At 47.2% G+C, this 25,139-nt stretch overlaps 1 protein-coding gene across 1 annotated transcript; it reads right to left on the minus strand.

Annotated features, from left to right (window-relative positions):
• Positions 1 to 501: 501 nt before the first annotated feature.
• On the minus strand, positions 502 to 1,769 carry LOC139818237 (matrix metalloproteinase-19-like). The gene is made up of 2 exons (XM_071786853.1): positions 933 to 1,769; positions 502 to 819 (listed from the first exon to the last, which is right to left on the minus strand). Exons 1-2 carry the CDS (start codon positions 1,767 to 1,769, stop codon positions 502 to 504), a joined length of 1,155 nt encoding a protein of 384 aa, XP_071642954.1.
• Positions 1,770 to 25,139: the final 23,370 nt, after the last annotated feature.

Consider the following 25,139-nt stretch of genomic DNA (forward strand, 5'->3'; position numbering starts at 1 on the left):
TGTACTTGTAGCCAGTCGTCGTCAGCAGATAACGCGTCGTCAGGACACGCACCGCGGGCAATTCGACGGGCATGTCGGTGGGAAGGTGAGAGCTGGAACGCGACTCCCGATGATGACGATGGTGATCGTCCGTCAGATCGATCCTTCGTATTTTATTGCCGTTGTCGTTCACCTCTGAATCCGCCTCGCGAGGGGAAATACCCTTCGGCGCGGGTCGATCGGTCAACGTTGAGAACATTTCGCACGCGCGCTGCAGTGACCGTTCGTTTCTGATTTTTTTCCGACGCGACGCGTCGTATTCGGCTGACGATGATATACTGATGATTTGGGGGGGACACATCGGTATAAGTAGGAAGGATCTTACTTATGTCGCGCGACGTGTGGTGTGGCGTGGCGTGGTGTGGGAAATTTGCGCGGTTATCTACTTCCTTCGGCGGATACGGCGATCGGAAAGCCGAGCGCCGTTGTCGTCATCGTCCGAATAATCGCTCGCCAGTGACGTTAAATCATCTTTGAGGCGTACGATTCGATCGAGGAGATCGCGCAACTGCTGCAACAGTTCGGCCTTAGGATATTTAGTATCCGCAGATCGAATTTACCGGCCGACGAGACGGTCCTCGTAAATTCGTTGAATTTGTAGAACTGCGCCCGAGTGGTGAAGTACAGATGGCTGTCGACGTAGCAGAAGATCGACGTCACGCCGGTCGGTATTCCGGGAAACGTCGCCTCGAGAGGCGTAAATTTGGCGACTCTCTTGTCCTTGTCGCATTCGTCTATTTCGCCCACCGAGTTACCGTTGAACACCACGAAGGACGTCCTCTGTGGGTGTTCACCGCTCCGTTGATTATAGTTTTTTCGGGAAATCTGAGTTCTTGTAAGGTCTTCAGCCAACCTGGCCGCAGGCTAAATTCCGGATATTGAACCAAGTATACCAAATTATCTACGAACACCACGAGATCGCCGGACGGGGATTGATAGGTGGCGGTCACGCGCGTGTAATTGTCGTGAAGAAAGCTCTTGTGATGCGAAAAGGCTAAAGGCCCGTTGTACGTCCTACCGTCCAGATCGATCAACCAAACGTAACGCTTGTACGAGATGTACATGCGATTTTCCAAAATCAATATCCCGTTCACGCGATCGAGGCTGCACAGGTCCGGCATTGGCGGCGGCGGCGCCGGCGTCTGCGGGGCCTCGTTCGTAATTTTTTCACCGTACAAACGTTGAATTTCGGCAATGTCGTTTTGGTCGAGCCTGACCGGATACTGCTTGTCGGGCGTGAACGCGAACATCACCGATGTTTTGCGTCTATTGTGCAACAATCCGAGAGAGTGACCGATCTCGTGTGTCAGCGTGTAATGCAGGGAAAACCTATCCGCGGGGTGTTTATTGATGTAAATGTGCCACGGCTCGTCCCCGTCGACGTGCACCTCGGAGACGAACCCCGCTTCGTCCGTCGGGAGAGACGCGTGTGCGAGCACGTTACCAGGACCGTCGAAGCTGTCCGAGCAAATTTGTCTGTTTACCTTGGTATTCGTGTTATAGTGACGTAGGCGTCGCCAAGATATTATAATGTCGGGATTCGTTTCGGAGCGTTCGAACGTCAATGCCGAATGCTGCGACCACAGGTCGAACGCGACCCGCGCCGTGCTCAGCTCGGCCTCGTCGGCTACGTAAAAATTCCACGTCAGGTGCGTCTTCGGCCATTTGGATAGACTCGCTTTCGTTCCGTGCTTCAGGATATCTCGGAAACCGCATCGCGGCTTCCTCATCTATTGCAGCGTTTCGTTGTTAGGCGTTCCATCGCTGGGTAAATCGTAGTAATTCTGAAAATCCTCGAAGGCTTTGCGAAGAACGTCGTTTCGTCTCTGAGCCGGAACCGCGTCCACATCTTTGGACAGATATCCGTATTTCTGCAGGTAATCGAACGTGAGCGCGTAATTTTCGTCCGTAATTTTGGGATTGACGTACCTCACGGCGATAAAACACGCGGTTAACGCGATTACGCGCGCGAGCCACATCGTCGAGAGCGAGAGAGAGAAACGGCGGAACTGCGATGATGGTGCGTTGCGGTTTGAGCGCGATCTCGATGAGCGTTCCGGATGCGAACGTTTACGCGAGGACGCTTGTTAGCGATAACGCGGATAGGTGGCGGCGGGGGTCTCGGGTGGGAAAAAAATGCGTCGAAGATTCCGGCAAATTCCGGCAAATGAGTCGGTTTGATAAAATGCATCTTTCCTCGATGCATTTTTTCCGGGATGTAAAGAAAAACGCTATTCTTATTATATTTTTTACAGCGATGTCCTCCTTTTGTCGCGTTTTCTCGGCGCGGATAGGTGCGGCGGCGGGATCTCAAATGGGAAAACGCGTCGATTCCTGCGGATGAGTCGGTTTGATAAAATGCTTCATTTCCTCGATGCTTTTCCTCGACGCAAAAAAAACGCTGTTCTTATTACAAATATTTTTTACCGCGATATCCTCTCTTTGTCGCGCTATCTCGGCGCGGATAGGTGCGACGGCGGGGTCTCGGGTGGAAAAAATTGCGTCGACGATTCCGGCGGATGAGTCGGTTTGATAAAATGGATTATCTTCCTTGATCCATTTTTTCCTCGACGCAAGAAATGCTATTCTTAGTATATATTTTTACCGCAATATTTTTTTATACCCTTTTTTATCACGAACAGTGTCTTTTTAAACGTAGTGAAACGAAAGACAAAATGGAAAAGCTAAATGACATTAAAAGTATAGTCGATCTTCTGCAAATACACACCATCTCTTTGGTGAGGGTGGTAGAAAAGTTTTTGGATTCTGTGCGACTGTTGCAGCTCCGACTGAGAAACATACAGGAAAAAGTTCCCTCGTGTATTCAAATGTCGGTTCGTATCGACGAGGACTCCGTAATGCTGGAGCGAACGTAAGTAGATTTGCTAAATATAATCAAATAACATTTTTTATATTTATATTTTATATATGTTAATTATATTTATATTTATACTTATATTTATATTAATATTTTTTGGTAGAGCCATCGTCGCCTTTCTAGTAAAAAAGTCGCGTAACCAAATACGGTTGTTCGTGACAAAGATTCGCGCGATGCATCGCGATGTCGCGCGGCTGGCCTCACCGATCGAGGAGCCATCGGGTGCGGAACAATGCGGTCGCCAGAGAGAGAGAGAGAGAGAGAGAGAGAGAGAGACGAAGATGGCGACGAGCAGGAGGATCGCGTGGAAAATCGAGAGGACAGATTTATAAACATCGACGACGACGATACCCTCCCTGAAGGTTGGCCCTGCTCCCAAAAGAAATGAAAAAAAGTGTAAAACATAATATGTTAATAAATATGTTGATAAATATGCATAAATATATGAAAAATATATATTATAAAAAGTGTAAAACACAATATGTTTTAATAAATTTTAATAAATATGTATAAATATATAAAAAATATATATTATAAAAAAATAATCTTCACCACATGGTTATGTTTTATTTTTTATCCGCTTTAAATATGTATGATGGAAACCAATGACCATGTCCTTTTACCTTATCCGTTATAACGTTTGTCTTAATAATAATCACTATTGGTTTTACTTATATAAAGAATTTTAATATATTGTTACGCCCGTGCTGTCCTCGTGTCGCGCGTATATGCGAGTCGCCCGTTATTTAATGTCGCGTCGCGAACCGTCCTTAGCGACGGATGCTTGTTTACTAATATTGATTGCGTGATGCTCAATTAACTATTGATTTTCCTGTTATACCTGATGTTCAGATTTACTCTGGGACGCGTCTCGTTCGGACGTGTCGTCCCGAGCTCCTCTATTATACCGAGAGTCGTAATAAAGAGCTACTGATTTTCTAAACGAGTCATCTTATTTGTGCGAGAGTGTCGTGACACGCGCCGCGAGTGTGAAAGTGAGTAATTGTGTGGCGAACGCTCGTCGGCGCGTAACAATATGAATAAAGTGTCGGTCACACTTAATTAAAATGGACACGAAAGAAATCCGTTTTAACACACATTGTATATTCCGTTATAAAATAGAAGTGTCCTTTATAAGAAAATATGTTTTGCGGTGCACGCTTCAGTTATTGATATCGCGTTTCCTTTACCGCTCCCTACCCTACCCAATCTGACGCTTAACGTTATCGCTCACTCGCGCTCGTATCCACGCCTCGCGCTGGAGCGTATCAGCGTTCTCGTTCGCTCGTTCGTTTCCTTATCGCGTTATCGCTCCCACCCGTCTCGCGCTCTCGTTTTCTCTCTGTTTATCCCGTTAAGAGGTATCGCGTTCCCGCGACCGGCCATTATTACGCACTCGGGATTATCGCGCTCCCGCGACCGGCCATTTTCACGCACTCGGTAGCTTAGAATGTATGTATATAAATACGGGGTAGGTATGCGAAAAAAGGAACACCGTTGTTCATAGATTTTACGTCAATTTTTATTCAATAAAATATAGATAGAAGAATATACGTATATGATAGAGTTAAATAAATGAGTAAATACAATATAGATAGATCGACAAATATATATGAAATAAAAAACGAGTAATACAATAAGAAAAAATGATTAATACATTAAAAAATGTAATTATGTTTAACGAGCAATATATATAATATGTTCTTTTTACATTAAATTTGCGGAGTCGATGCTGGCGAGACATTCGCGTCGCTCGATCCACCAATCACGCAACTTCATCACGTTCTCCATGGCGCAGCACCGTTGGTGACGTCGACAGCGAAACGCGCGATCGGCGCGAAGAAACTCCAATCGATCAACGTCGTCGTACTCGGCGTCGATGGTCCCGATAGTCGCGTCGACGTCGCCGAGAATCTCCTTCAGCCATCTCTTCTTCTTGAGACCTTTTACGTAGATTCGCGCGCCGAGCGTCTCTTCTCTCTCCCACGTCTCTTCCAGGTTGTCGCACACCGCGCGTCGAATGATCGTCTTTCGATCGCCAGGCGATAGTCTGTGTCCCCGTCCTCCCAACGGAGGCCGTGATGATTCGCTATCAACCAACTGGCCCTTGCTTTCTCGGCGCTCGTCAGCAGATCCCAACTCATTGGCGCTCGAAACACGTGATGCGCGAGTACGCGCGTCTCGCTTCGCAGCACGGCCACCTCCTCCGCGACGAATCTGTCGCCCACCGTGAATCCTTGTAGGTCGACGAAGATCGTCGTCGTCGTTGCCGCTGTTGCTATTGTGTCAGCGCGCGTTGGAAAAAAATTAGAGAATAGACGTCCGTTTAAGGATGTGTTTAAATTGTTCGTTCCTAACAGAGTCTGAGGAACAATGGAAGGAACCCGCGAATTTATATATTCCTCGTTTCCGGGATAAAGCAACCCCACAACCACATTTTCCATTTCCCGGATGAGGTATCTTCACAACCGCATTTTCCGTTAGATAATTTTGCGCACCACGTTAATCAGCAGACTGTACTCAATGACGCGATCGTAAACGATGAGACAAAAGGCGGTGGTTTTCGGCGGAACGTTTTCCTTGTTTTCGAACTCGATGCGCACGTCCACGGTGGCGCTCTTCACCGATTCGTTTTGACGGAAACAATCGATCACCGCGAGCGGAGCTACCCGCGCGAATTCGCGCGGGGAGAAGAGCGCGTCGTTGCGACTGTCCCCGTAGTACGCTCCTCGAAATTTCGCGTACATCTCGTACAGCACGGCGAACTTGTCGCTTTCGAAATCCACGTTCACGTCGTCGTAGGGATAGAATTCCGAGTTGAGATACAATTTCACGTTGGCGCGCAATGATTGAACCTCGAGGCGTCCCCCGTGAATTCGTTTCGCCGTCCGGTCTGCAGCGCGAATATGACGTATCGCGGTTTTTCCAATTGCGGCGCGGCTTTTACGGCCCACAAATGCTTGGTCGTGCTCTGCAGCAGGGGAAATTCGTACAGGTCCCAAGAGCAAAAGCCCGCGCTTAGAAATCGTCCGCTCTCCAACGTTCGCAACAGCGATAATTTAGTCACGTCGTTTAACGCCACGTGAGGCATACGCCACTGCACCTTCAGCAACGTTTTACGATCCTTGGCCGGATCTCTCGACACGGTTTTCTTCGGATCTACGACGCAGTTGTGGTCACTACGAGTGCGTATCAGGATAAGCTCGTGTCGCGCGTTTATCACCACGCGTCTATAGTCCTCGCAGAAACCCAAAAGAATATTCAAAGGTATGCAAAAGTTGAATTGATGGGACGCGTTGTTCAGATTCGATTCGTTCGTCGGATAACTTCATCCGGCGTTCTGCAGTCTTCTGGCTCGTTCGGCGGTCAGCGACACATAGTTCTTTATCATGCTGGTTATTCCGACGTTTCTACACCGATCGATCTCCACGCCGCCGAGTTCGTATAGAATTTCGTCAAACATAAACGCGACGCAGTTGTTGACTAATTTCGCGTATTGCTCTTTCTTCGTCGCGCCGTTGTCGTAGAGTCGTCCTTCGACGTAAAGGAAACTGTCGCACGGCAGCGTATACAAATCCTGCTGCTGTATGGGTATTTGTATCTCGTCGTTGTGCCCGAACGTCGTGTTGACGTACGGGTTATATGTGTGAGTCTCGATTCCGACGATGCGCTCGTCGAAGATCGACTCACCGCCGATACTCAGGATGTCGGCCATGGTTTTTCATCTCGATGTAGAAACGACGCGGCGGTGACGCGTTTCACGGCGAGACCCAGCGATCGTAGGAACCTGATGTTGGCGTTGCTGAGAACGGCTCTTCTTCCTGCTCCGCCTCTTCTCTTCCTTACGCTTCCGATCTCGTCGTAGAACGGGCTAGCTCGCTCGTTCGTACAATTCGCGCTAGATCCGTTCAGAACGAGCATCCCTCCTCTCGCTCTCTCTTCAGGGATACGCGCACACACACACACTAACTGTAACGACGACGTACGTGCAGTCTAATCGTTACCTCCTCGCCGCGAAAATCGATCAGCCGATCTTTCTGATCCACGACTCGCACCGTGATATCGGTGACGTTTCGCGCGACGATCGGGAGGTAAATGATCTGCGTCGGAGTCTCCGATAGGTTATATCCCGGTGGAACTTTCGGCGCGAATTCGTGTATCGCGTGCACCGAGCGTCCGTTGCTGTACGCTCCCGTGGTGATACTGCATTCGATGCGAATTATGTTCACGCTCATGACGTCAACGGGTCCGTCGGAAACGTACCATTTGTTCGGTTTTAGGATACGATCGCGCGAGAAACCCAAAAGAGAACCGATGTTGTTCGGTTTTGTAAAATTCACTCTGTAGGCGCACTTTATCTCACTTCTCATTGTATTCTCGTTGGCGCGAAGAGCGAGTATCGTTCTATCACCACTGCCATCGTCGTCGTCGTCGTCGTCGTCGTCGTCGTCGTCGGCCTCGTCCTTCTCCGTTCGGTTTTTTTCTTTTACCCGTCCAGCGTCATCGGTCTGCGGTTTTCTTCCTTTCTCTTTAATTTTTTCTCTTTCACGGGCGCGATGTTCGCGATAAAGAAGAGCGGCGCGCAGATATCTGCTCACGGCTCGCAGCTCGTACGATCCTTTCGGAACGACGATTCTCCGGTCATCCTCGCCGTAATAGAAGCGATTGTTCGCGGACGCAACGTTCGGTATCGAATTGTACGTCTCAAAAGTCGCCAAACCCAGCTCGTATTCGCCGTCGCTCAGATCCAAAGCGGGAAAGTGACTCGCCGTGAGAACGCTGCTGGTTCCGGTCAACGTGAGCGTCAGCGACATCGCCGGTCAACGTCGATCGTCCGCCGCTCCCCCAATCGATCTCGCGAAGAAATCGCAGGCACAGCTGTCCACAGATTCTCTGATCGAATGTCTGGAACGCGCGTCGATTGTACGTCACGATCGCGCTCTCGCCGCCACCGTCGTCAAGATATCGCGCGAGATCCCTCGGCGGACGGAGATTTCCAAACGCGTCGAAGTAGATCGCCGCGTTCCCTTTTTTCGCGTAAGCGACCCAATGCGTGCCCGGACCCACCGCGTCGTCGAGATTCACGATGCCGCACTCCGCGCGTCGCACCCTCGTTGGCCGAGCGTCGCGCATAAACACCCCACGGAAGAACGGTATGCGTAGGCGACGCGCCGATCGATCGAGCTGCTCCCCATGTAGGATTTGCCGAACTAGACAACGTGGCCATTGTTTGGTGCGTTATCGCGTATCCGAAATTTAGGCGCCTAAATTCGGCCAATATTTGGCCGAAAATCTTGTCCCCAACATTGGTAATTCCAATCAAGGCCGATATTTGGGTTAACATAAATGAACCGACTTTGGCACACGTAAACAACACCAATGTTTGGCCCAAGATTGGAGGTCCAACGCTGGCAGGTTAATTTTCAACCACTGTTCGGACCACCATCGACTAACCGATCTTGGCATATTTAATTGAGGCCAATACTTGGCTTGAGATTGAAAGCCCAATATTGGCACATCAATTTTCTTGTTATTACCAACATCGGTGATTCCAATCAAGGCCAATATTTGGGTTAATATAGATAAACCGACTTTGGCATACGTAAACAAAGCCAATGTTTGGCCCAAGATTGGAAGTCCAACGCTGGCAGGTTGATTTTTAACCGTTGTTCGGACCACCATTGACTAACCAATCTTGGTATATTTAATTGAGGCCAATACTTGGCTTGAGATTGAAAGCCCAATACTGTCACATCAATTTTCTAGTTATTATTTGGATCAGGTTAACTAATTTACCTTAGTCTATCCTTCTGATACCAATATTTGGGCCAAGATTGGAAAGCTAACATTTGGTCTGTTCTTTTTCGCTACACTTCTAAATTAGTGCAATAAGATGGAATGAGAGAAAATATATTTGCTTTATTCTAATTTATTGCTTTAGTGCAGAAGGGCAGCAAAAAAAAACAGGCCAATTGTCACATTGCTTTTTGGCCATTGGCTGGATCACTGTCTAACCTACTTTGGCCTACTGAGCTGAAGCTAATGCGAGATAAAGAATTAATATAGTGTATGATCAATGTGTATAGATCAATAATATAAATACGCAAAAATATATCAAATTTGTCATGTCGTTGAAACACCATGGATGGTTGGACTACGTTATTGAAACCTATCTTGGCAAGTCGGATATAAGTCAAGATTGATAAACCAATCCTCCAATTGATAAACCAATTTACATATTTAAAGCCATTTAGATTAAGCTCGATCAAATAATCTTTACCTGTAAGATCGGTTCTACAATCAGTCGTATGTTGGAATCGGATGTCGGAACTTAGCTGATGGTTCAAATGAGGAAAATTTGTTTGCAAAAAAGAAATTCTTTCATTGGTCCATCGGTTACGTTCCGACATCCGACTGCAACATACGACTGATTGTAGACCAGGCTTTACAGTATCATAACTTAAAAGTAGTGACGTAGAGTATATTTTCACTCTGTAAGTATTTTTATGAACAAAACATGTGACGATACGCGTATTCGTCACTAGCGCTACGGCCCTGGCGGCCACCAAGCACATGTTCAGCGTGCGCTCCTGTGCCCGAGCGGTGGGGCAACCGAGCGGTGGGGCAGCCCCAGTGGTGGGACAGCCCCCACCGACCGCACTCGGAGTATAAATAGGGGACTCGAACCGACTCGAGTCACCAGTCCTGTCCGACTCCTGTTCCCGACACGACCTCTCTCCGAGACCGCTTCACCACGTTGGGCGCTCCCAACGACTTCCTCCGCACAGAGAACGGGTGCTCCCGTTCTCACCTGGGCGCTCCCAGGGTACGGGCCTCCTCAGCTGGGTGCTCCCGGTTGGCATTACCTGCCCTTTCCTGCCTCTGGGTCGGGCGCTCCCGACCCCCTCCGCCGTACGGAAGACGGGCGCTCCCGTCTTCAAGCCGGGCGCTCCCGGTGTACGGGCCGCTCAGTTGGGCGCTCCCGACTGAGCTCCTGACCGACCTGCCTACCCACGAATCCGCAAGGCAGCCGTGCCTCCGTACTGGCCCGCGAATCCGCCAGGCAACCGTGCCTCCGTACTTGCTCGCGAATCCGCAAGGCAACCGTGCCTCCGCGCCTGTCCGCGAGTCCGTCTCTGTCCGACCGCGCATCAACCCGGTACACGTACACTGCGGCTCAGCGGAGCGACACACACACACACTGACACTCACGCCCTCCATCAAACTGTATTGTAAATAGTGTGAATAAATAGCTTTATGTGAAACTGACCAGTGTCTCCACGTTTTCTCACCCTGGCCTGGCGAGCGAATTCCGAGCGAGAAAACGCGAACGTTACATGGCGCCCGAACAGGGACCTGATCCGTGAGACACTGGTTCGTTCTCTCCGCCTAGCCCATGACGAGCTGGATTAATCGGCTATCGAAGGCCGAGGTAACGGCCGAGTTAGAGAAACTAGGGATCGACCCTAGCGGCACACTCGACACCCTCCGAGCCAGACTCCGTGATTTCGTGATCGCTAACCCGGAGTACGAATACCCCGCAGGGGAAGACGACCGAAAAATTACGATGGACGACGAGCGCCGGAGCATAGACTCCACTACGCCCGACCCGGCCAAGGTCATGGATCAAATCCGGAAGTGGGGATGTCACTTCGACGGAAAAGACCCACTCGCGTTCCTAGAACGAGTGGAGGAATTACGCCAGGGATACGGATACTCCGGAGACCAGCTCCTGTTAGGGTTGCCGGAGCTACTGCGAGGAGACACACTCCTCTGGTACCGGAATAGCCGAGCGGTGTGGGATTCCTGGGACGATTTTCAAAGAGACTTCCGCAATCAGTTCTTGCCCGGCGGTACCGCGCACAGTTGTCGCGAGAGATCTAGGGACGGTTTCAAAAACCGGAAGAGCCCTTTCACAAGTACGCAACAGCGCTCCTTACGAGCATGCGACGAGCCGGAGAATATTTAGCGGACGACCAGCTCGAACGGCTGTATGATAATATGAGCCCCGGGTATAAATACTACATCCGCCTGGATGACATTACCAGCCTGGGAGATCTGCACGCACGCGCCGCGGAATATGAAGCTATTGAAGAGCAAAACCGCGAGCGAAAATCAGAGCGCAGGACTCCGGCCACTACTCCGTCCGTTGCCAGTACGACGTATAACCGGGAGGAGTGCTGCTGGCGCTGTAAACAGCGCGGACACACCCGGTTGGACTGCAAACGGCCGGCCAAGAAGTTCTGCTCTCGATGCGGCAAGGACGGCGTCCTCACCCGCGATTGTCACCCGACGCCGGGAAACGCCGCACGGGCCGGGGGCGAAGCCGCCGCCACCCGGACCCTGCCACCGTCCGAGTAACTTACCAGCCGCGGCCACACATCTCCGTCCGCATACGACACCGCGCTATGCGGGCGTTGATCGACACTGGCTCGGAGGTATCCTTTATTAATACGGACACCGCCCGCTACGCGGAGAACCTCGGATTCCCGACCCGACAGGGGACAAGTTCCGTTCATCTGGCGGACGGAGGGTCCATCCCAATACCCGGGACCATGACGTTCCCGGTAAAGATTGGCCGAAAGGTGCTGGAGCACGACTTCCTGATTATGCCGTCTTTACAAAGCGCCGTGTTAATCGGCGTCGACCTATGGGCCCGGACCGGGATCGTGCTACAGGCGACCGCACAGCGCAAAGACGCACCGACCTCCGCATGCGGAGCCGTAGCCCAGGGACTGGCCTCCCGAACCCCCGACGAGGAACGCCGCCTCCAGGAGTTCCTGCTCACGGAACTCGCCCTATTCGAGGACATCCGCGGCCCGACCGACCGGTTCTCGCACCAGATCCGGGTTAAGACCGACCGGCCCATTAAACAGCGGTACCGACCCAGGAATCCGGCCATGCAGGCAGTTATCGACCGGGAAGTGGAAAAGATGGAACGCGAGGGCGTGATCGAGCCTTCCCACGGAGCTTGGAGCTCGCCTATCGTGTTGGTCCGGAAGAAAGACGGGTCGTATCGGTTCTGTATCGACTTCCGGCAAGTAAACGAAGTCACGGAAAAGGACGCATACCCCCTGCCACAAGTGCAGGCCACTTTGGATAAACTGCGGGGAGCCCGATACCTATCAACGCTAGACCTGAAGAATGGGTACTGGCAGATACCGTTGGCGCCCGATAGCCGGCCAGTCACCGCCTTTACGGTCCCAGGAAAAGGCCTCATGCAATTCCGGGTAATGCCCTTCGGCCTACACTCCGCACCAGCTACCTTCCAACGACTACTCGACGAAATACTGGGGCCGGACCTAGCGCCACATGTCCTTGTTTACCTGGACGACATTATCGTGGTCAGCCGCACCTTTGAGGAACACCTCCGGCTTCTAAGCGAAGTGTTCCGCCGCCTCCGAGAAGCGAAACTCCGCCTGAATCCGGAAAAGTGCCATTTCTGCCGGGACCAACTCCGCTACTTAGGCCACATCGTGGACCGCTATGGCCTCCGCACCGACCCGGATAAGGTGAGCGCCGTGGCCCGATGGCCGGCTCCAACCACCGTACGCAAGGTACGACAGTTCTTGGGCATGGCCTCCTGGTACCGGCGATTCGTCGCAAATTTCTCGACGGTAGCCGCCCCGCTCACCCGCCTGACAAAGAAGGGAGTAAAGTGGACCTGGGGGCCAGACGAAGAGAGCGCCTTCGAGCGACTGAAGGAGGCACTGACCTCCGCCCCCGTGCTGGCCTGCCCGGACTTCGATCGCCGGTTCGTGCTCCAGACGGACGCCAGCGCATACAGACTGGGAGCCGTGCTAACCCAGCACCAGGAGGACGGAGAGCGAGTAGTGGCGTATGCCAGCCGAACGCTCAACGGCGCGGAGAAAAACTATAGCGCCACCGAGCTAGAATGCCTCGCGATCGTATGGGGCATCCAGAAGATGCGGGGATACCTAGAGGGGTACTCCTTCACCGTGGTGACCGACCATCAGTCCCTCCGGTGGCTGCAACGCCTGGAGGAACCCACCGGCCGGTTGGACCGGTGGCTATTTGAACTGCAGCAGTACGATTTCGACGTACGCTACCGAAAGGGCAGCCTCAACAAGGTCGCCGACGCACTCTCACGGCAACCGGAGAGCGAAGCTCAGGCCACCCCGAAGTGCCAATGGTACCAGCGAATCCTGACCGGAGCAAGGCAACGCCCCACCGAATTCCCAGATTACCGCATCCAGGACGGACGGCTGTTTCGCTACATCTTGCACGAGGTGGATTTTCGGGAGGTTGACCCGGCGGACCAATGGAAGCGCTGCATCCCGAAGGAGGAACGGGCAACGATCATGCGGAGACACCATGAGGATCACACGGCGGGACACTTCGGGGTCGCCAAGACCATCGCCCGCATGGCCCGTCTGTTCTATTGGCCAGGGATGTTCCAGGACATCACCCGCTACGTCCGACAGTGCCCGACTTGCCTGGCGCACAAGGCACCGACGACCAAACCAGCCGAGAACCTCCACACGGCACCTGTCACCCGGCCCTGGCAACAGGTGACCCTGGACTTGATCGGCCCGTTGCCGCGATCCACCCAGGGCCACGCCTGGCTGCTAGTCATGCAGGACCGTTTTACAAAGTGGGTCGAGCTTAAGCCCCTTCGTAGAGCTACCGCACCTGCCGTTACCAAGGCAATCCTCGACCGGATCATCTACCAGCACGGGTGCCCCGACCAGATCATCTCCGATAACGGGACCCAGCTGAAGTCGGAACAACTCAAGGGAGTCCTGCGGGCTTTCCGGATCGAGCATCGAACCACCCCCGTAAAGGCACCTCACTGCAACCCGGTCGAGCGTACCAATCGGACACTGAAGACCATGGTCTCTCAATATGTCGGCAAAAACCACCGGCGTTGGGACGAGCAGCTAGCCCCGCTGCAATTCGCCTACAACACCGCCCGACACGAAGCCACCGGGTACACGCCGGCGTACCTCAATCACGGTCGGGAGCTCGCCCTCCCACACCCGGAGGACCGTCGCCATGCGGCAAACCCGGCCCCGCACCAGACTCGGCGCCGGCTAGAGGAAGCCTACGAGGTAGTACGGGTCAACATGGCCCGAGCGTTTCAACGACAGGAGGTCCACTACAACCTGCGGCGGCGGGATTGGAGACCCCGCGTCGGGGACCTCGTTTGGAAGAGGGTGTATCCACTTTCAAAGAAAGCTACAAGATTTAACGCCAAGTTGGCCCCCCGCTACACCGGGACCCCTCGAGGTCAGAAAAATCATCTCGCCCGTTATAGTCGACTTACGCGACCCCCGGAGACGATGGCACCGACATGTGCACGTCCAAGATTTAAAGAACGCGCCGGAACCTCTCGCCTCGGTTACGGAGAGCTCTTGTCAGAATCGGGATTACGATAGCGAAGGCGAAAGCGCCGCGTGTTTACAAACATAAAGTCACGAGAACCGCGCCCGGACCGTTTCGGGGAAAATGACGTCCGCATTCATAAGCCGGAAAAACTCACAAAAGGAACGAAAAGAATACGCTCACTACCGGTATATAAGCCCGCGGCGCGAAAGACTTTCAGTTGCTCTAGCATAGCCAGTCCGTGAACATGGAGACACGCGCGAAACTAGAGGAGCTTTTTGGCGATATTAGCGATCTCAATGATCTGTGGGAGACGCCAATCGACGCCGGGCCGACCACCAGCCCAGCGGACGTCCCTCGCCGTCAGGCGCCTAGTGTAGGGACCCGCATTCAGCGGGGCGACGCCGAGAACCGCCGCCGGGCCGCCATCCTGATCGAGCCGGTACCGGTACGACCGACCAGACGCCTGCCAACCACCCGCGTACGGGCGAACCTACGGCCCACGGAACGGCCACCAGACACCAACCGACCACCAGCCCGGTCGTCCTCCGACCGCCGAGACACACCGCGCCCGGGGAGGCACCATCAGGGCTCAGACCGGCCGTCCGACCAGCCGCCAGACCGCCCGACCGGCCACCAGACCGCCCGACCGGCCGCAACAACCACAACGGCCGCACAAGGTACGGCGAAGAAACCACCAGAAACCACGCACACCAAGGCCCGAAGACCGCCCGCCCAACCCCCCGCCACACCCGCCACCCCACCAGCGTGCGCCGCCACGACGCCCACCCTTGCCTCCCTCACCACGGCCCGACCCCCTGGCCAACCAAGCCCCTGCCCTCCCCTGACCGCCGAAGTTGCACAAGCCTTCGCCATCTCCCCCCTCAAAGACTTACTGTGGATCTCGCTACCCACCGGGGAGAGGGTACAGGTGCCCCGATCCGCTATTACCCGCAACCAGAAGTTCTGGGCCCGCGCCAGTGGAGCTCTGTGGGTCCTGCGGTTTGACCCACAGGGCAATCTCCGATCGTGCCAGCGCCGATAAACTGTACAGGCAGCAATAAAAACATGTTGTAAGCGTAAATAAACTTGTGTATTTCCTCTCCAAACGGGGAGGGGGGTGATGTGACGATACGCGTATTCGTCACTAGCGCTACGGCCCTGGCGGCCACCAAGCACATGTTCAGCGTGCGCTCCTGTGCCCGAGCGGTGGGGCAACCGAGCGGTGGGGCAGCCCCAGTGGTGGGACAGCCCCCACCGACCGCACTCGGAGTATAAATAAAGGACTCGAACCGACTCGAGTCACCAGTCCTGTCCGACTCCTGTTCCCGACACGACCTCTCTCCGAGACCGCTTCACCACGTTGGGCGCTCCCAACGACTTCCTCCGCACAGAGAACGGGTGCTCCCGTTCTCACCTGGGCGCTCCCAGGGTACGGGCCTCCCCAGCTGGGTGCTCCCGGTTGGCATTACCTGCCCTTTCCTGTCTCTGGGTCGGGCGCTCCCGACCCCCTCCGCCGTACGGAAGACGGGCGCTCCCGTCTTCAAGCCGGGCGCTCCCGGTGTACGGGCCGCTCAGTTGGGCGCTCCCGACTGAGCTCCTGACCGACCTGCCTACCCACGAATCCGCAAGGCAGCCGTGCCTCCGTACTGGCCCGCGAATCCGCCAGGCAACCGTGCCTCCGTACTTGCCCGCGAATCCGCAAGGCAACCGTGCCTCCGCGCCTGTCCGCGAGTCCGTCTCTGTCCGACCGCGCATCAACCCGGTACACTGCGGCTCAGCGGAGCGACACACACACACACTGACACTCACGCCCTCCATCAAACTGTATTGTAAATAGTGTGAATAAATAGCTTTATGTGAAACTGACCAGTGTCTCCACGTTTTCTCACCCTGGCCTGGCGAGCGAATTCCGAGCGAGAAAACGCGAACGTTACAAACACTATTCAAAGTGTTGTAATTGTTAAGTTGATTTGAATATTTTTCTTTTCATCTTTTTATTGTTTAAAAACGTTTCTTTTCTCTCCAGACTATTCCAGTAAGTGTCAAAACGTGTACAATTTTCATTATACCATGGCATCGAAAGGAGCTTATAGGCAGAAGAAATATCGTCAATTGAAGAAAGAATTTGTTCAAGAAAAGGAAAAATATTCGAATGAAACAATAAGAGTTCTGCTCATTACGAGGATCAGCCTGGCCCAAGTGGTATACTGAACACTAAAAGTCGTACGAGTGATGAGAGTTCTTCTGACCATGAAAGTTTAATACCTGCATCAATATATTCGTGGGAAGAAATGTCTGGATTATCTAACAGTTTCGAACATTATTTGAGTATTTCTAGTACAGACAGTAATAATACTGGCCAAAATTTATTGAATAACACTATGATTGAAGATGTTTTCTCTAATGATCAGAATATTCAACCTAATATTGAACTAAAAGCAAAATTAACCAATTGGACTCTACGTAACTTAAGTACTTTACGTCTTAATGTAGTTTCCGAGCTATTATTGATATTGAGAGAAGAAGGGTACAATCTTCCAAAAACAGCTCAGACTTTACTTGGTACTCAACATCGTCGAAAATTACAAGTTATGCAAAGTGCTAAAGGTAGCAGAGGTGAATTTATTTATTTGGGAATTAAAAATGGTCTTCAAAAAATTATTTCTCCTCAAGTGTATACTGAAGATAAAATATCAATTTTAATTCACGTCGATGGAATGCAAATTTATAAAAGCTCCAAAATTGTTGTTTGGCCTATTGTCATAAAATTATATCATGAAAATTATATTTCACATCCTTTCGTTGTCGGAATCTTCTGCGGTGATTCCAAGCCTCATTGTGTACAGGAATTTTTAAATGATTTTATTACTGAAGCCAACGATTTAATCCAATGTGGAGTGGTATTAAAAAATAAATTGTATTCATTTGAAATATTGGGAATTGTGGCAGATTCTCCAGCAAGAGCTTTTCTTAAGTGTTGTAAAGCACCTGGAATTTATTATGCCTGCGAGAGATGTGAAACTTCAGGTATTTCTGTTGGAGAAGGTCGAAAACAGGTACGTGTTTATCCAGACATGAACTGCACTAAACGCACGAAACTTTCATTTGAAACACGTAAACAGCCAGAACATCATCATGTGGACCCAAGTCCATTGCTGGAAATACACAATTTTGATCCTGTTAAAATGATGATCCTTGATGGCATGCACCTTTTTTACTGTTGCATAATGAAATGGCTTTTAGAGAAATGGATTCTGTCAGGAAGTCCTCACCGTCTAAAGGCAGCTAGCATCAAACGTATGCAAGAGTTATTAACAGCAGTAACACCTGACGTTCCGATTGAATTTCAACGTAAAAAATTTGATATTTACTCACTGTCAAATTGGAAGGCGACACAATACCGATTTTTCCTCCATTATTGTGGGCCTGTGATTTTGAGAAATATTTTGCCGCAGAATTACTACCAGCACTTTTTGTTACTATACACTGCTTGTCGCATTCTCAATAATAAAGACTTGATTACCACAGATGTTGATCTTGCAGAAGAATTCTTGAGAAGGTTTTTTTATCTTTTACCTTCTATCTATGGAGAAAAATCGCAAGTTTTGAGTATGCATAACGTAATTCACGTATCAGACGATGTTAGACACTTTAAAGTTCCTGTGAGTGAGATATCAGCTTTTTGGGGAGAGAATTACATCGGTATTTTTAAAAAATTAATTAAATCACCCTTAAAACCTTTAACACAAATAGTGAATAGGTTGGCTGAATTAGAGAAAAGTGATTCAGTTAAAGTGCAACGTCGAGCTGTTGTTCAAGACCTTGTAATAGATGAATCATCTGGAATTTTTCAATACCATCAGAAAGAATTTGCAGTTGTGTCACGTGTGACTTTATATGGAGTCATTTTAAAACCATCTCATCCCAATAACACTGTACAGTTGAAGAATGGAAATATTTTTTCAATAACTCGTATTCTGGTTGAAAAAAAAGGAGTAAAGAGCTAGAAAATATCTATATAACAGGTTATGAAGAGTCTTCAAGTCAAAGTTTTTTCACCATTCCAACACACTTGGAAAATATTGGGGTTAATAAAATAAATGAATTTTCAAAGAGAGAAGTTATTATTCTTGCCTCAAATATAAAGTACAAATGTGTCCTTCTAAACAAAATTGATGACATTCAATGTGCAATTTCTTTATTACATGCTTATCATTTACACAATTAACAAGTGCGGATAGTTGTGCTAATAAACAAAAAAAGGAGTAGAAAGAGTAACTGAAATTGATGACCCAGTGGGCGCATCAGGATGTATCCAATGTCTCATGTTCTAGCCGCTTTGCCACGCGTTTCATTATCACCGTCATATTCAACGCCAGTCACCAGTCTGTTAGAACACGCAAACACGCAACTGGGAATTTAAACTATTTATCATCATTTCGATGAGCGATATTTCGCGGGCTTCGTTACGGATTCGGGTCTCCCGCCGAATTCTACGAGACGTCGGCACCACTGGTACGCGGTGACCAATGAGAGCTCGATCACGGACCAATCGGCGCCCGCACGTGCGAAAGAAACGAACCGCCGAGCCGGATACTCGCCGTACATGCGGTACATGGTACATGTGCTCACGTGTTTGCCACTTCTACAGAACGTTTGTTGTCGCATAACGACGAGCACGCAGTTTCAACGATCTGCGAATGAAGGAGATTATACATCGAGTTTCGTATAAACGGATTTATTTTAACAGTCCCGTAACAAGGTAAATTGCTTACATTAAATCATTTAGTTTTACAAATATTGTGGGAAAAGAATTTGAGCTCAATTGTCTTAATAAATAAAAGAAATAAACACAGTGTAAATTGGACGGCCAAAAACATTGACATGACGACAATCGCCTTTCTTATTGTTAGTATTCTGGTGGAACAACACTCGCGTGTTATTACTAGTTTCATGAGAGATCTGTCATAATTACTACAGTTTATACATGCTTTCGTTGTAATTAAGATACAAGATCATACACGGTGGAATAATGCCCGGTTTCTTCGCCGTCGGATAACTTTATCCTTAGGTTAAATTCACTCTTCGTCTCTTAAGAGTTAGGTTAGAAAAAGACGAAGAGTTTATCCTAGGATAAAGTTATCCGACGATGAAGAAACCGGGCATTAGTGATGCTCTTTTACGTAAAAAAAAAATTATAAATGTAAACATGATATCTTTTGTTATAAGCTGAGGCTGTCATTGACTGCATTCAGCAAAGAAAATTACTTCTGTTGTAAAAACTGTGAAAAACTTGTAAAAATTGTTTAAATTATAATTTTATGTATATGCGATGTTAAGTGCAAATTCATACGTCGATGTCTGAAACGTAGATTTCTCGTGACAAATTTGTTTTTACTTTTGCATTAAAAATTACATTTTGTACATTTTGTACATTTTGTATATGTAAATTATTTCTATTGTCTTGTGAGAGAAAGAGGTAAGAGACGAAAGAGACGAGCCGCCGAGGGCGCCGAGCCGGGCACACGCCGTACACGTGCTCACGTGTTGCCACATGTACAGAACGTTTTTTGTTGTCGCATAACGACGAGCACGCAGTTTCAACGATCTGCGAATGCAGGAGATTATACATCGAGTTTCGTATAAACGGATTTATTTTAACAGTCCCGTAACAAGGTAAATTGCTTACATTAAATCATTTAGTTTTACAAATATTGTGGGAAAAGAATTTGAGCTCAATTGTCTTAATAAATAAAAGAAATAAACACAGTGTAAATTGGACGGCCAAAAACATTGATATGACGACAATCGCCTTTCTTATTGTTAGTATTCTGGTGGAACAACACTCGCGTGTTATTAGTGGTTTTATGAGAGATCTGTCATAATTACTACAGTTTATACATGCTTTCGTTGTAATTAAGATACAAGATCATACACGGTGGAATAATGCCCGGTTTCTTCGCCGTCGGATAACTTTATTCTTAGGTTAAATTCACTCTTCGTCTCTTTCTAAGAGTTAGGTTAGAAAGAGACGAAGAGTTTATCCTAGGATAAAGTTATCCGACGATGAAGAAACCGGGCATTAGTGATGCTCTTTTACGTAAAAAAAAATTATAAATGTAAACATGATATCTTTTGTTATAAGCTGAGGCTGTCATTGACTGCATTCAGCAAAGAAAATTACTTTTGTTCTAAAAACTGTGAAAAACTTGTAAAAATTGTTCAAATTATAATTTTATGTATATCCGATATTAAGTGCAAATTCATACGTTGATGTCTTTTTTTTTTTTTGCGTGGGGAAATCTTCGACTACCGGGTTCCCGGACCTGACTATAAATAGTGCAGGTCCGGTATATGGCCCGGTAGCCCCTTCTTTGTGGGAGGGGGGAAGACGCCCCCACCCCCGGAAACGTAGATTTCTCATGACAATTTTGTTTTCACTTTTGCATTAAAAATTACATTTTGTATATTTAAATTACATTTTTATGTATATTTAAATTACATTTGTCTTATGGGAGAAAGAGTGAAATTTATTAGTATTTGTCTTTGAAAGAAAGAATGAAATTTGTTACTGTTTGTCTTTGATGTATTTTACGCGATCATAACTTCTAACAGTTTTTACTTTTTTTTATATAAATTATTTTTGCATGAATTTTTGTGTTCTATAAATATTAATTTCTTTTTTAACTTTTTAGACGTTGTAAATAAATTAAGGATGACATCTGGCAATTTAAATTTCAAGTATTTATTTGCAATTCTGCAATTTCGAAAACCGAAAGGAGCTACGGAAATACCCATTGATCTTGTACCTGGAACATGGATATTTCGCTCAGGAGTTAATGAGCCATGGTTTTCAAAATACCCTCCTAAAGAGGATTGGGGTTTAGTAAAAGAATGGGCTAAAATGTTAAAAACTCTTGAAGCACACTGGGGCATGTATAAAGCTAAAATTCTTGGTCATGCAGGTAAAAATAAATACAAATTGCTGCATGTAAAAATAGATATTGCAAACTAAGTTGGGATATAGGTTTGTTCACTTATTTTTTCTTTTAATTTTTTCATGTAATTATTAGACAATTGGGAAAAAGCAGAGGAACGCTTGGAAAGAGCTTACACACGCAGGAATATTAATTCAGATATAGAGTATCAAAAAGATCCAGTTAAACCCACTGTACTTAGTACGAGTGAAACCAAGAAACTTCTTCAAAACAAGTCATTCATGAAAAATAGTGTTCCTAAAAAAACATTGCAGACTCAAAATTATATTCACGACAATGCATCACAATTAGAAAATGTAAGGAAGTCAAAAGAATCTGCTTCAGATTCGAGTAGCGATTCTTCATTTGTAGCACAGGCAAGAAACAAAAAGAATAAAGGTAATTTGAATTCTCTTTATTTTTTTGAAAAATTAACACTACATTTTCTTTTATATATTTTTTTTCGAGGAAGAGAAGACTTTAGAAATAAGAAACGAAAGATCTCTAAATAAAACTTAAAATAATTTTTGATGAATTAAATAACGTGCAGCTCTTCGTTTTGTGTTAAAAGTTTCTTAGTAACTTCTCATTCATAGTTTCTTTTTATTAATTTATTTGTGGGATAATTAGGGGATAAATCAATCGTACTTTGTTGTATTTTTGGTGATATTAATATACTAGTACTAAAAATTTCAATGGAAATGAAGAAATGGTTAATTTCAATTACATTTTTGAAACTATATTCTTAATTTTTTCTTTTTATTTAGCTACAAATCATGCAATAGTATCTGATGATAGCCAGAGTGATGATGAGACTCGATCTGACATAAGTAAATGTGGAAGTCCTGGTAATTTTTATCATTATTATTTATTCTTTTATTTACTCAGTGGAACATCGGTTCATACCTTTTATTTCGGGAGATATTGAAATATATAAAGAATAAAATTGTAGTAGAAAAATCACTTTTTTTACATTTTATTTGCATTAAATACATTGATAATTTTGTTTTTCAATTTAGCATCGAGTGGAATCGTACCTGATGATGGTGAGAAAAGTCCTACGGAACAATTAGACGGACAGGCAGATAAAAATGAAAAGAATGATATTCTACAACCAGAGACATTTAATCAATTGACGACATATTTCGATAGAAAATTCCAGGACTTCCAGATTATCATGGTCAAAAAGATTCGTTCAGCGAAGAGGAGTATTTTGTATGATGTGAAGGCTCGGAGCGAGGAAATAAAAAAGATTATTGGAATTATGAAAATAGGTGAAAAACCACAGGGCACTAGAGCTGAGTTGAAAGAGAAACTGGAGATTAATTTGCCTATTGAGACACTCCCCGATTTTCTTAAATTCGAGGAAGAATTGAGAACAAACGAGGACAAAAAAAAGGCTTTGATGGATCTTCTGTTATTAATGTGTTTAGATTTTTCTAATATCAAAGATTGCATACATAAGATTCTTCCACAAATTATTAAGAAAGAAATTCAAGGACAGTATTCTGGCCAAGGTCGAAAGAAAAAAGGAGTGGGGAAACTTGATTTTAGTGCCACTGTGTTATTTGAATGTTTCGAAGCTGCAATAATGAAACACTGTCCTGCAGATGTAAAATTATTGAAATCAAAGATTGGTGATTGGCTAGCCCACTGGGATGATCGTGATGGAGGACGCAAAGAACGTTGTTTGTCTTCTTAAACAAACTTGCAGGTTATCCAAAGTTATAAAATATTTATGTTTGTTACAAAAACGACGTGAGTTTTAATTTTACTTCTTTATTTTTGACACATTTTATAAGTACAAAAAAAATTAAGTTGCTAGAAAAAATGTTATTAGAAGCATTCAAGGTATAAGCTATTAACATTTATATAAGGTATTTATATAAGGTATAAGATATTAACACAAAAATGAGAAAAATCGAGATTTTTTATGTTATCCAAAGATATAAGATATTTTATGTTTGTTACATAAGCGACGTGAGTTTAATTTTATATTCCTTTATTTTTTATGCAATTTATAAGTACAAAAAGAATTAAGCTGCTAGAAAAAAATGTTTATTCGATAGTAGACAAGTATAAGTTTGATGTCTTAAAAAAGAAGGAAAAATTCAAAAAATGTGTTTTTCCTAAGTTTTTTATTTTTCCAAAGTTATATTATACATATTTTTTTTCGCTACAAAACGCGTAGTATTTATTTTGTTTTTTCTTTATTGTATCTAAAGAACTAATAAATATCAATTTTACGACATTTTGTGATTAATTCATTTACATTATCAACCTGGGTATATATTGATAATCGTCATCAGGCCTTTTTTTATTGTTATTTTCGGGTCTACGTCAGACATTATTATTAACCCAATATATTTGCTAATATATATTGAGTTAATAATGATGTCCGACGTAGACCCGAAAATGATAATCAAAATAGGCCTGATGTGGGGTTAGTCAACATGGCCAAACATTGGGCCAATCTCGAACACCGGTATTCCGATATAAGTAAAGATGATTGGCCAATAAAGTGGCCGAACCTTGGAGCGTAACCATCGCGCGAGATTGGCGACCGATATAGGCTTAAAGTTGGGTACTTAGATAGGCCCAATGATATATCTGAATCTAAGCCCAAGATTGAAAGTCAATCTTGGCCCAATGATATATCTGAATCTAAGCCCAAGATTGACTTTCAATCTTGGGCTTAGATTCAGATATATCATTGGGCCTATCTAAGTACCCAACTTTAAGCCTATATCGGTCGCCCAATCTCGCGCGATGGTTACGCTCCAAGGTTCGGCCACTTTATTGGCCAATCATCTTTACTTATATCGGAATACCGGTGTTCGAGATTGGCCCAATGTTTGGCCATGTTGACTAACCCTACATGGGTGGTTAGTCGTGACGCCGTACGGAGGTACACGGAAAAAATTTCGGGGCAGTTGCTGACGCAATTGCGATTGTTGCAGCGCAAACCGCAGATGAGTTTCGCGTTCACGATTAGAAACAAATGCTCTCTTTTTTTGGGACAGCTGCTCTCCCAAACTGCGACGACTGCGATCTGAAAGCGTTGGTAATGCAAATTACCAACTGCATTACCAACGGTTTCAGATCGCAGTCGTCGCAGTTTGGGAGAGCAGCTGTCCCAAAAAAAGAAAGCATTTGTTTCTAATCGTGAACGCGAAACTCATCTGCGGTTTGCGCTTCAACAATCGCAAAATTTTTTCCGTGTAGATGCACTAACGTCGCCTTCTTCCGCGAAATTTTTTTTTCAATGACTTTCCTCGCGCCACCTCCGCTCTTCCTATACGGCGTGAGGTACAACCCGCGACCCTCCATCGCGCGATTGTGTCGCTGCAATTCGTCGAGTTGTTTTGGCGCTACTTTATTGGCGCTCACCGCTTTGGCCACGCCGGCCGCGCCACCAATCAAAGAAGCGAGAGCGCCCAACATCGGTAGAAAAGGCAAGAAACCGCCGCGTTTCGCTGTCGGAAGTATCCTCTGCTTCTTCCTCTCGCTCTTCCTTTTTGTCTTCGCGTTTCTCCTCAATTCCGTTTCTTTTCTCGTTTTCCTTTTGCGTTCCATACCCATGCCCAGTTTCGTCTTCGTCTTCATAGCCGCCCATACGGCCGCCGCGGCGAGTCTCACCGGCCGTGGAATCCTTCACGGTGACGCGCTCGCGCGCCCTCTCGGCGAGCCGTCGATCGGCGACATGTCGCTCGGCGAGCTCGCCGCTTCGCGAATACGCGACGTCGTGCTCTCGACACGCCGCGTCCAACGGATTGATGCCTTCTTCGCCGCGCGCTATTCTTTTCGCTAGACGCGTACCGGGTCCGTAAAACTGATAACCGGGTATGTGCAGCTCGAAGGGAAGAGCGTTTATCGCGCGATTGAGTAGACCGATG

Source organism: Temnothorax longispinosus, chromosome 8 (genome assembly GCF_030848805.1).
Source record: "Temnothorax longispinosus isolate EJ_2023e chromosome 8, Tlon_JGU_v1, whole genome shotgun sequence".
NCBI classification, from domain to species: Eukaryota; Metazoa; Arthropoda; class Insecta; order Hymenoptera; family Formicidae; genus Temnothorax; species Temnothorax longispinosus.